This window comes from Humulus lupulus, chromosome 2 (genome assembly GCF_963169125.1).
Source record: "Humulus lupulus chromosome 2, drHumLupu1.1, whole genome shotgun sequence".
NCBI classification, from domain to species: domain Eukaryota; kingdom Viridiplantae; phylum Streptophyta; class Magnoliopsida; order Rosales; family Cannabaceae; genus Humulus; species Humulus lupulus.
In genome coordinates this window covers 191,759,255-191,772,780 of record NC_084794.1, presented here as the reverse complement: position 1 = coordinate 191,772,780, position 13,526 = coordinate 191,759,255, and the positions used below count along the sequence as shown (strand labels likewise).

The 13,526-nt window shown below is 38.6% G+C and overlaps 1 protein-coding gene across 1 annotated transcript; it reads left to right on the top strand.

Moving 5' to 3' along the window:
* Positions 1-218: 218 nt before the first annotated feature.
* On the top strand, positions 219-2,538 carry LOC133818827 (protein CYPRO4). Its single transcript, XM_062251907.1, has one exon. The coding sequence runs from the start codon at positions 397-399 to the stop codon at positions 2,308-2,310; it is 1,914 nt and encodes a 637-aa protein (XP_062107891.1). The 5' UTR covers positions 219-396; the 3' UTR covers positions 2,311-2,538.
* Positions 2,539-13,526: the final 10,988 nt, after the last annotated feature.

Sequence of the window (13,526 nt, the reverse complement as noted above, 5' to 3'; positions counted from 1 at the left end):
TACATATTTTTGAACAAAGAATTACATTTTTGCCCCTACTTTTTATACACACATCACCAGCAACTTTCAAACCCGTCATTGCAAGTCAAAAACAAATGTGAAAAAAAGACTTATTTCCATAAAATTTAGACAATTAGCAAAAAATTAGATCCACTTTGAAGAACCGAGTCATGTGAGGGACTCTTGCAGGAAAGTCCTTGGGGGCACTGAAAAAAAAAAAAAAAGTCCCGAGGGCTACAAAACACGACAGCATAAGATGAACGGCCCATTTTTCAAAATTTGAATTGCCGCTTTTTGTAAAATAGCCTCTTCAGATCCCAAATTCGATTGTCTTCAGCTTTGCATTTCCACCTTCGTCATCCTCCGTTTGTCTCTTTTCTTACTAACCGAACTGAGATGGGTAGTTCTCAGAGTCGTCGCGAGGATCTCGAAATCTCGGACTCAGAAGAGGAAGAAGAATATCAAATAGAAGAGGAAGACAACTACGAAGACGCCGAAGGCGCGAGATCTTCGGAGCGCCGACCCAAAACCCCATCTTCCATAGACGAGGTGGAGGCCAAGCTTAAGGCCCTGAAGCTCAAGTACTCGACGCCCCAGAACCCGAATCTCAAAAATGCAGTCAAACTGTACCTCCACATCGGTGGGAATACGCCTAAAGCCAAATGGGTAACTTCTGAAAAACTCACTTCTTACTCTTTTGTTAAGACCTCAAGGATTGGAGATGCTGAGGAAGGCGAGGATGATGAAGAAGATGACGATGACGGTAAAGATTCTTGGTGGACTTTAAAGGTTGGTTCGAAGATTCGAGAAAAAGTCTCTTCTGAGTTGCAGTTGAAGACCTTCGCTGACCAGCGTCGCGTTGATTTTGTGGCAAAAGGTGTTTGGGCAATGAAGTTCTTTAATGGTGAAGATTATAAGGTCTTTGTTACCAAATATCAGGAGTGTGTGTTTGAGAACGCACACCGAGTTGAGGCGACGGATGCCAATAAGCTTAAGGTTTATGGCAAAGATTTCATTGGGTGGGCGAACCCAGAAGCTGCAGATGATTCGATATGGGAAGATGCGGAAGATTTTTTGAAGAGCCCCGGTTCTGCCACACCACTGAGGACGAATCAGGATTTGAGGGAGGAATTTGAAGAGGCCTCGAACGGAGGCATTCAGAGCTTGGCATTGGGTGCTTTGGACAACAGCTTTTTGGTGGGTGATTCTGGCATTCAAGTTGTTAAGAATTTTACTCATGGAATACATGGGAAAGGTGTTTATGTCAACTTTGATCATGGAAATGGAAATTATAGTGGCGGTTCGAGCTTGACGCACTCAACCCCCAAAAAAGCTCTGCTTATGAGGGCTGAGACTAACATGCTCCTGATGAGTCCTATCACTGAAGGGAAGCCTCATGGTAAGGGGCTTCACCATCTTGATATCGAAACTGGGAGGATTGTTACGGAGTGGAAGTTTGCTAAGGATGGGACTGATATCTCAATGAGGGACATTACAAATGACGGTAAGGGAGCTCAGCTGGATCCAACTGGTTCTACGTTCTTGGGACTGGATGATAATAGGCTGTGTAGGTGGGATATGCGTGACAAGAATGGGATTGTTCAGAATCTTGCCAATGGCAGTGATCCTGTTCTGAATTGGACGCAAGGTCATCAGTTTTCTAGAGGGACCAACTTTCAGTGTTTTGCAACCACTGGTGATGGATCTATTGTTGTTGGGTCTCTTGATGGAAAGATTCGATTGTATTCGATCAACTCTATGAGGCAGGCAAGAACAGTTTTTCCAGGCCTTGGTTCTCCTGTCACTCATGTGGATGTTACTTTTGATGGCAAGTGGATTTTGGGTACAACTGATACATATTTGGTACTTATCTGCACCCTTTTCATTGATAAAGATGGAAAGACCAAGACAGGGTTCAATGGTCGTATGGGGAACAGAATATCGGCTCCAAGATTGTTGAAGCTGACTCCCTTGGATTCACATTTAGCTGGAGTTAATAATAAGTTTCGCAATGCTCAGTTTTCATGGGTCACCGAGTCCGGGAAGCAGGAGCGCCATTTGGTGGCAACTGTGGGCAAGTTTAGTGTAATTTGGAACTTCCAACAAGTGAAGGATGGATCACACGAGTGCTACCGCAATCAGGAGGGCCTGAAGAGCTGTTACTGCTACAAGATAGTCCTCAAGGACGATTCCATTGTGGATAGTCGCTTTATGCACGAAAAATATGCAGTCACTGACTCACCTGAGGCTCCACTGGTTATAGCAACTCCCATGAAAGTCAGTTCCTTTAGCATATCCAGCAGGCGTTGACATTTGAAGGCCTTGTAGTTCATGTACTGTGAGCTGTTAGCTTCATTTGTGAAGTTTCATACGCTTTGTTTAAAACTTCTCGGATGTACCTTAGACTGTTGTTAAACTAAGAAATTTTAGAAAGTAATGATCTGATGTCCAATTGTACTCTTGTCCCAAAGAGTTTCTCGAATTATTGTTGCATTTACAAGTTCTTCTAATGATAGCTAGCTTTTTTATTTTATTTTATATTTGAAATTGGTATCACTTGTTCTATTTTGTTTTTTTCCTTGTGAAACATATTCCTTCTTCTGTGCAGCTAGTACAAGCATTCATTCATTTCAAGATGCCTACTTTTCTATATAGTTACATACAAAGTCCCACTTGTGAAAAAAAGAAAAGAAAAGACTCATGTATATTATATGATTTCCCATTACTGAAGCACCTTTCTCCAGTTCTCAACTTGAGGATTGACCAGATTTAATTTTTGATATAGTGAGAAATATTGAAGAGCTAGGATCAATTTGAGGATTGACCAGATTTAATTTTTCTAAAAAGTTTTCTGATTTTTCATAAGCTAAACAAGTGTTTGACGGAGATAGGAGAAAGAATGAGAACACTCTAGTTATAACTTGGCTTAGGCCCTGTAAGGTAGGCTATTCATTTCTTAAGCTTCATCATAATTTCTGCTAAATTCCCCGAAGAGAACAACTTTCATTGCAAGTTGGATAAAACCATTGTTCTTTTGAGTTCAATTCAAGGTAACTTCCTCAAACTGAAAAACATTTCTTCCTTATATTATGGTCTAATCTCCACATTATTCATTTCTCAAGCTTCATCATAATTTCTGCTAAATTCCCAGAAGAGAACAACTTTCATTGCAAGTTGGATAAAACCATTGTTCTTTTGAGTTCAATTAAAGGTAACTTCCTGAAACTGAAAAACATTTCTTCCTTATATTATGGTCTAATCTCCACATTATTTTTTTCTTAAGTTTGTAGTTTCTTTTATTTTTAATATTAGTTTCTTCAAAGCCACAGAGGGCGGTCCCAACACATTTTCGCGTCCCAATTCTAAAATTAAAATCACTACCACTCTTCAATCTTTCAGGGTAATGGCGACTCTTTAAATCACATAATCCTTATTCAGATAATTGTCTTATGTTATTAGTCCCAAATTGAAATAAATATAGAAAACACAGTGATCTTGCATAAGAAACTAATACTCTACTTAGTACCAGTTTGTTTTAAGTTGGAACCCAAATCCTATTCTAAATGATCTTTCCTTCTCAATTTCTCAATTTGTAATATGGTATCAAGACCGGTTAAGCTTTCACATTTCTTGACCTTTTACCTCCATTTTGAACTTGTAGGCCGATTTATCTTGTTGAATTATTTGACTTGTTTCAAACCAACTAAGATTATGTATATACTCACAAATTTCCCGATCCATCTTTGTGATATTAAAAATTATCCCGACAAATTTCTACTGTCACGTCTAAACGTGAGAGGTATATTATAGTCCCACACTAAAATAATATAGGAGATGCAATGAAGTTATTAAAGAAATAGTTACTTCACATAAATATAAACAAATTAAAAAAGTGATAAAAATTATATGAGTTTCTCTGTGTCTTTATCCAAATACACACCTAGTAGCTTATGTTTATAATAATAATTATTTGTTACCCTTTATTTGTAATTCGTACTAATTTTGTATTCTTTTATGTAATGTGATTAATTTATATTTCAAATATGATCATATTACCCATCTTTTTAATAATTTATTTGATTTTTTTATTTTAAAATGATGCAAAAATAAATTTTAAATTAATAAAACAATTTTTTTTTATAAAATTAATCAATCAAATGTAAATTTTTAAATAAAAAATAATATAAATTAATTTTAAAATAAAAATATTTAATAAAACTATTTTAATATTTAAATAAACATATGTTTAATTCCAAATATAAATTAAAAAAACTAAAACCAATATTTTTAGATTAATTAAAGTAAACTAAAAACCTAATATTTTTTTTCATGTTTTAATCAAACTACTTTTGTTTGAATTTAGTTTAAATTTTGCCTTTTAAGTTTAGGGTACTGATTTTAATTTTTTGGTTTAAGTTTAGGGGTTAGAGTTAATTTTTTATTTTTGTTTATTTAAATTATTTCAAAGTTTCAATTATACGTTTTTTTTTGTTTTATTAATTTAGAAAATATTTTAAAAACATTTTAAAATAAAAAAAATCAAATAAATCATTAAAAAGATAGACAATATGGTCATATTTGAAATATGAGTTGACCAGATTACAGCAGAAGGTACCAAACTGGTACGAATTGCAAATAGTGGGTATTGAATGATCATTATTATAAGCATAGGGTATCAAATGTGTATTTCGATAAAAACACAGGGTATCGAATGAGTATTTACCCAAATTATAAATATCCATTAACTTGTTTCATGCGAATTTTGGTAATTACATTTGCCCCAATCCTTTTCTCATGCTTCCATAGAAAAAGACTTTAGACCGGGACACCTTTTGACATGTTTATTAAATGCTATGACATGTGTCACTTTTTCCCATTCTTCAAAGCGCCGATTGCTTTTTTCTTGTCTCTTGAACTTCTATTGTCATTTTAGATAAGATTTAGACTGCTTATCCTAAAAAATATTTTCAAATTCAAATTTGACCGTTAGGATTAGCTTGCTTAAGGTTTATAAATGAAAATTCTAGTTTTCTTCATTACTTTTTCACTCTTTCGATATTCAGCACTAGGTTATCCTTCTAAAAGAGCTCAAAACTCCTTTTTTCTTTAAAATTCCAAAGTCACTGCCGTACCTTCCATTGCTCGAAAATCTCGATCATAACTTCGACCTTCTTCGACAACTTCTTCGATAAGTCCTCTTTGTCCTATTTATTTCTTAAGAATAAGACATAGTATTGTATTTGATTAATACAATATGTAACTCTTAACAATGGGTAAACTTAATATTATTATGGAAAATAAAACAACAATCCACAAAAGTCCATGAGCACCAACACAACATGCTAGTAGATCATGAACCAAATAATCACTAACTCGCTAAACATCACCAAGAAAACCACTAGCCCCATCTGTAAGGCAGCGGGATGGAAGGTGATAAACAATATTATTGAGAAAACTAAATAAAACCAAACCACAACAAATCACATAAAAACAAAATGCAAAAACAATGACCACCAAGTGAATTGACCTATCGAGCCCCTGCCATCCATCAACCACCGCGTAGAATGAGCACCTTAATCTTGACTCAACGATCTAAGCCACATATTCGACTCAAGCAACCCATATCTATTGGCCCTAAGATAGATCCATACCTTGACTGTTGGTAACTGGTTTACCATGTGCACAACGAAATGCATAGGGTGGTCGGCCCAGGGATTTCAATTTTTTTTTTATTTAAACATACATTAAATAACCGGATCCATTAACATGTGTACATTAATAAATGACATAGAAAAAGATAAGGAATTTACCAGTTGTAGAACTATCAAGATTCATCGCTGTCTTTTTGTACCTCCAACAAACATCCAATTCAAAGCAGCCTCTAAAATACTCATACCAAGATCTTCCAAGATGTATCTCTACACCTCAAGATGCGTGTGGACACATAGAGTTATGGTGGGAATTATGTGATTCACAAGATTTCTCAACACATGAGATCTTGGAATATTTTTCAGGTCTGAGACAATGTTCAGGGATAGAGAAAAATAATACAATGTAATTTTTCTCTCTGTGAAAGACTTAGAATTCTCTAGAATAATCTTGAATTTTCTTATTGTCTTCTCAAAATAATTTTTCTATCTGATAGATTTATAAAAGAATAATAAATTCAAATTTTAAATTATAAATCAATTATTAAATAATTAATTAAATAAATAAAAATATCCAAGACCTAGTCTTGGACTCTGTTACACGCTAGTCACAGTGCAAGCACTGTGACTGACGTGTAACGCATACTTTTTCAGGACATGTGTTGTTATATTATTTTATAATATAATGTTTTAGATTAAATAAATATGACAAAGAGTGTCACATATTGTAACATATAAAAGAGAGTTATAATATTTGGATATATATGAATATTGAAATATGTAACATATTTGGTGTTACAAATTTGTAACTTCCAAATATTGCCCATTATTGTGTAGATTTGTTGTTACACAATTTTGAGTTGAATTTCTTAAAGCCATAAGTGAAATGGTTGTTGGAGACTTGGTTTTAACCCCAATAATGTGTTAGGGAGTTACAAAATCAATTGAGAATGATTTGGAACCGTTTGGAAAAATAGAACAATTTTGTGTGCTGAAATTGGGCAGTGGTCATGGCAAGGAGCACTAGTGCCTGCGGCCTAGGGTAAAGAGACCAGTGGCCATGACCACTGATACTCCTGGTCACGGCCAGTGTGGTTGGCTGCCAAAAATTCCAATTTTTCCAACTTTTTTGAACGGTTCTAACAACACAAATAACTCCCAAATCTCCATTTTAATTCCATAAACATCCAATTAAAAATTGGTAACAACCATGGGGGTTGGTGGAATTTGAAATTCAAAGATGTCTCTAAACTCTATAAATATGAGCCTATTGCACACTTGTAAGACACAATTTTTCTATCCATTAGAGCATTTGGCTAGAAAACACCCAGAGGCTTGATAATTCCATAAAGCTATTTCGAAAATTGTGAGAGTTCCCTTAGTGCTTGAGTTAGGGAAATAAGCTTTTGGACAAAGGTTTCAAAACTTGTTCAAGCTGGTGATCCCCAACTCTCTTCACTTTGGTTGTGTGAGTGAGAGTTTCTTGTTTTTGTTCTTGTTCTTACCTTTTCTACTATTTTTTTTCTTCATATTCTTCTTGTCTTATTTACTTGTATTTTTTATTTAAGAGTTGTAATATTTTATTTCTTTTTGTTTCAAACACTATTTCTTTATTTGTATCTTTTGTTTAGAGTTGTAATTTTCTATTCTCTTCTTCTACTTCTTATTCTATTTGTATTTTTCAATCATAGAGTTGTAACATTATTTAATCAACTCTTATTCTTGTTTATTTGAATATTTTGCTTAGAGTTGCAAGGTCTTTTTACCATTTCCATAGAGGCAATCTATTTTTCCCTAACATTCAAAAGCTTATCCCTTTGTTTGTTTCAATGGAAGGTGAGACAATCAAAATCATGAACCAAGACCTAGTGAGGTTGGATAGGTTTGTGGATCGAATTTTACTAGATGGTAAGACAAGGTAAAGACATACACTATTTTTGATGAAATATTATTTCATGTATTAACATGTTTTCAAATGTTGATATATGAATAATTGTGTAGATGATAACATGTTAATATGAGATACATTGTAACATAGTTGACACATCTATTTGTGAAAGCTAATGTGTAATCCTTAGAAATAAACTTTTGGCAAGCTCTACATAATCTATAGATTGTTAATCTTATGTGTATACTATATGTGAGATATTAGTACATATATTGACATGAAAATTATTTTTTGCGAATATATAAAGCATGATAATTAGGTAGTTTTGACATGCCTATATATTGTTTTGTGAATTAATAGAATATATCAATATGTGGATATGTGAGTTATTGTATGATATTTGTGATATACTTACAATATAATTATGAGATTCAAAATGCATGCTAATGTGATAGATGTATGTTGACAAATTATGTGAAATTTCTTTGAGACATAATTATGTTAATATTTAAAAGTATATTGATATATACATGAGAATTATCATGGTGTGCCATACAATAAGATTATTAAGGTAATAATATAAATATGTTTTATTCTATATTTGTTGACCCTTGATTTAGCCAACTGACACGGAGTCAAAATATGAATGATATAGACGAATATGTATAGATAATAACGTAATGGCAAAAGTAAAGAATACACAATAATTTATAGTGGTTCGGCCCCAGAATCTGGTAATGACCTACGTCCACTTAGAATGATATTGATATGGGAACAAAAGTGTGATCAGAGAACTTGGGTTCAATGAGTTTCAACACTCCTCATAAACAATACAAGTTTTCACAGATAATTTCTATGTCTCTATGATTTCCGGGCTCCCCCAAAAGTCCCTTCCCATGAGCCATCTCCTGCTTTTTATAGGCTCATGGAGGGTTGCCCAATATTGTTACAGATATTATCCCCTGAATCATGGGATATTCAGAAGATTGCATGAAATAAATTCGGGATACATAAGATCTTTCCATAAATGTTGCTTTGCCAGCGGAACCACCGACCAGTATGGTCGTGGTAAAAACAGGTCTGTCCTGCTTCTGGTGTGTCTCCTGGTCGATACTCTAGCAGACGCTCCAGGTGTCAGCCACGTGTCAAGAGATTATTCGCCACGTCACAAATGCTAATTTATTGGATAACATTTTCCCCCCAAAGTTTATTTACCACGAACAGTAAATAAACTTTGAACGAACGACCCTTCGGTAACCCCTCCTGACGTGTCAGAGCCCTTCGTGCGTTCTTGAAAAAAGCAAACCACTCCTGTCTAATCAAGGCTTTTCAGTTTCCCAGAAACAATTATGACGGCCATTACGCTTCCCCATACTTCGAAAATGGAAAAGTAATGATCACGCCTTTTGAATACCAAAGACAAACTTATATAAGGTTACTTGATGCACTCCTTTCCTTTTTACGCACGTCATCTCTTTGTCGAAAAACCCTAAAAACCAGAGCTTTACTCTCTCCGGCGAACCTTCCTTTGTGCTGTAGGATCAGACGGTGGGCTCATTGACTCTCGAAACCCTCACTTCCATCTTCACGACCGCTTTCCTTGGTAAGTTACTCTGAAACTCCATTCTTCTAACCTTTCGTGGTGCATGCTTTTAAATGGCGTACTGTTTGAATCTCTTGGTTTCTGGTTTTTTGAACGCCTGTAGATAAGATGTTTTTTGTAGTCAAAGTATGCTTTTGAGTAGGTTCAAAACCCAGGATTAGTGCTTTTTAGGACGTAGGATCGAAGTAGCATTTCGATTTTTTAGACCAGTTGGAAATAATTTCTTTCCGTTGTGAGGGGAGTCGAAAAAGCTTTTCAGGAAAACTTTTCACTTTCACCCTTTTGGTCCGTTTTTTAAACTGTTTGCGCAGAGAGACTTAGTTAGAATGCTGTTATATAAAGGCTTAGCTTTTATACTTCGACCAGCGTTACTATAAGAATCTCCTAGATTCCTCTGACCTCGCCTCCCCATTCTTCTGTTTGCAGATTTTAATGCCAGATTTGTGGGGAGGTGAGAGACCCATCGACGACGACCTCCTTGCCCAACTGCTCGAGGGAGAAGAACAACTAGCCGATCGCATCCACCAGATACCCTTCTCATGAGCCTCTTCCAGACCGCACCCTTCTCCTTCAATGGCCCGTTCAAAATCCTCTGGCAAGAAAAGGCCCGAATCTGAAAGTAACCCTTCTCCTTCTGCCTAGCCTGATTTGCAGGCGGGGGCTCCCTCGACCAGTGGTCGAGAGAATCTTACTCCTGACCCCAATATCCAAACTAGGGCTCGTCCTCGTCATCGCAATCCGCCTGATGTCGAGTGGTACACTCCTCCAGCCAGTTCGATGACCCTTCGGATGGTCGCGAACTGCTTCAGAAAATACCCCCTAACGGGGGTAACCATTACACGTCCTACTGCGGAGCAGAGGGCTAACCGTCCAGGAGGGGCAAACAACGCCTGGTCCCAGTATCACATTGAAGCGGGGGCTTATCTCCCTCTTCATCCTTTCTTTGTGGGGGTGGCCAATTATTTCGGCGTCGCTCCCTTTCAAATAACCCCTAACAGATATAGGATGTTGGCTGCACTCTATGTCCTGTACAAACTTAACCAATGGCCAGAACCTTCACCTTATGAGGTTAACTACCTCTTTGACCTTAAGTCCAACCCTCAACACAACGGGACGGGCTTTTTTCACTTCTGTCATCAGGAAACTGGCCGGACGTTTTTGAGTGGCACCACCCACATATCAAACGTGGGACATTACAACAAGGAGTACTTCTTTACTCCGGATATATCCAGCAACAACTTGGCTTTCGCGAGAGGAGGTACAATTTTGTCTTTGCCTTGGTCGATACTTTATCATAGAGTATTTCCTTTCGTCATTTCTCAAACTCGACTTGCTTTTCAGGCCCTTGTTGCGCCCGACCCCAACACCAGACATGGTGTCGAGGTCTGATATTCTGGCCAAGATGTCTGCCGCTACCAAATGTGTCAAGACCTTGACACAAGAAAAGAATTTGAGGTCGTCTGGCCTTCTGGCTCCTCGCCATGACAATAGAGGGTCCGAAACGGACGAACCCACTGCCGGGGGGGTTCCCGAGCAGCAAATTCCTGTGCCCTCTCCAAGGAGGAGGCCAACAGGAGTTACGATCAGGGAACCCACGGGCAGCCCTTCTGCAGAAAGGCCTTCTGCTCCCCAAGGCAAGGGGAAAGAAAAGGCCAAAGAGCCAGTTGTTGACTTGGAAGAGTCTTCTGATGACAATGGTAACGTTATTTCGCTTTTAAATGGTCTGCCAATCCCCTGTCACATGTTTGACGGGGATGGCAACTTTACATATGCTCCAAATCTAGGGCCAAACTTCTTCATGCCAGAAAATGAGTATATGATTAATAGAGTCAATAGTATAGCGACCAGTAGTTGTAGCTCGGGTATTCACTTTATTATCTTCTTTCTGTTGTATTATTTATTTTCACCTTTTTCTTCCCTTATTAACCTCTTGTGTTTATTTTCATGCAGATATGTCGACTCCCAATATCTTTGACATGTACCAGGCCGAAGAGGAAGAGGAAGTCCCTCAACTTCAACGGAGGTCAAAGAAACGAACTGGTGAAACCAGTCGAGGCCCTTCAGCCAAGAAGAGTCGACCAGAAGACCCTCCTCAGGGCACTCCAACCGGGCAAAGTCCTGCGCCAACTGGGCGAACTCCTACCCCTCCTCCAGCTCCTTCTAAACAGCAAAACACCCCTGCTCGGTCCAATCCTCCACCTGCGCCTGCTAGGGAGCATATTTCTCGCGAAGAGGCTCATGAGGCCAGGCTCGTGAGCCATACCATTCGATCCGCTAAGGATCGAATTGAACGCATTGGCAGAGGTGAGCGTGTTGGGGCCGCCATGATCCAAGCTGTAGAGCTACCAGTCGATCAGATCCTGAACAGGACTCTGAACGAGATCTCCAGCGTAAGTATTTCTTTGTTTCTCGAGTCTTTGTTTTTTCAGTTCTCGTGATAAGTCTTGACTCCTTTTTCTCTTGTTTACAGGCCTTACTTTCTGCCATTACTGCTCGTACCCGAGCCCAGGCCTACTTTGAGCAGATTGAGGCTAAAGTTCTCGAGAAACATCAGGTGAAGGCGGCTGAGGAGCTTTCGGCTGCTGAAGCCAAACATGCTAAGGAGTTGGGGACGGTGGTCCAAGAGCGGGATGCAGCGGTGACCAAACTGTCCGCGGCTGAAGCTGCTAAAGATGCAGCGGTTAAGCTGAGGGAAGAGTATCGGTCGTACAACAAAACTCATCTCCGCGAGATCAAGCATCTGGAGGGGGTAGTCAAGTCTAAGGACGAGACTATTGCCACTCTCGAGGGCAAGGTGCAGCAGTCGGAGCTTGACAACTCCAAGAATCTGGAAAAGTACAAGAGGGCGACACTTCGATGTTTCTATAACTTTTGGAAACACAATCAGGGTGCTGACTTTAGCTACCTTTCAGAGGAGGTCAGAGTTGCGGAGTTGGCTCGGTGCGCTGCTCAACTGGCTGAAGAGGAGGCGAGAGCTGCGACTCCTGCAACCCCAAGCATCGTTGGTTTGGACGAAGAAACCATCGAGGAAGAGACTGACCAGGTTGTTGCCCAGGATCCTCCTGCCGCCCATGCCTCTTAATTTATTTAGCTGTTCTTCTTTCTTTTTGAACACGCGACCCACGGGTCGCAATGTAAAGACAATAATTTCTTTTTAAGCTTTGCTGCACGGGCAGTAAATCTTTTTGTTTGAACAATTACATCCAAGCACCAATGCTTGCGGTGTAAAAGCTTAACTCTTGGTGTTATAATATTTTTACTTATTATAACGTTTGTCCGTATGACCGAACTTAGCATAGTACTTTGGCATCATTTATTTTGAAAAAATACTCTAAGTACTTGAAGCATGCTTTCACTCATTTTGTTCATGTGTTTACATACCTTGAGAGTATGCTTTGCTATCGATGTGCCTTATATGCCCCCCAAGTGATCGAGGGGCTTTAGGTCCTTGGTCACTTGCCTTGACCATGGCCTGTTCGAACATTCCTGTTCGCGCGGAAAAATGATACTTGTAATACAGCAAAACAACACACGTAATGAACAAATACTTGTAAATGTAAATTCACAAAGGTTGGCAAGAACGACTGGCTGAGCACAGTCCCTTATAATTTCGTATTAAAAATGGACTAATCATGTCTTTACGAATGATTCTGAAACAGAATCTTACATATACGAGCAGTTAGCCATACACCGTGGCTAACCCTCTTGGCAAAACTTGTAAAAATTAATAGAAAAATTTGAACAAGCCAGTCCTTTAAGAAGGGCTGTTTATTGATAATACTTGCGTAGGTGTTCTCCATTCCAGTAATGTGGAACGAGATCTCCGTTTAAGCGTGCAAGTTTGTAGGTGCCTGGGTGAAGGACTTCTTCAATCTGGTAAGGTCCTTCCCAGTTAGGTCCGAGCACGCCCGCAGTGGGGTCGCGGGTATTCAAGAAAACTCGTCGTAACACCAAGTCTCCGACGTTGAATCTTCTTTCTTTAACTTTGGAGTTAAAGTACCGGGCGACTTTTTGCTGATATGCAGCGACTCGGAGTTGAGATTTTTCTCGTATCTCGTCAATTGAGTCTAAGGACTCCAGCATTAGCTGGCTGTTTTGGTCTTGATCGTACGTTAAACGCCGATGTGAGGGGGGATGTATTTCGACGGGTAACATGGCCTCATACCCATAAGCTAAGGAAAATGGAGTACGTCCTGTGGCTGTTCGATGAGATGTTCTATACGACCAGAGGACTTCAGGTAGTTGTTCTGGCCATGCTCCTTTAGCTTCTTCAAGTCTTTTCTTCAGGGTGTCCTTGAGGGTTTTGTTTACAGCTTTGACTTGCCCATTCGCTTGGGGGTGTGCGACTGAAGAAAAGCTCTTAATTACCCCATGCCTTTCGCAGAAA

Excerpts from the sequence above, each read along its gene's own strand:
- LOC133818827 (XM_062251907.1), top strand. The coding sequence starts at position 397 with ATGGGTAGTTCTCAGAGTCGTCGCGAGGATCTCGAAATCTCGGACTCA.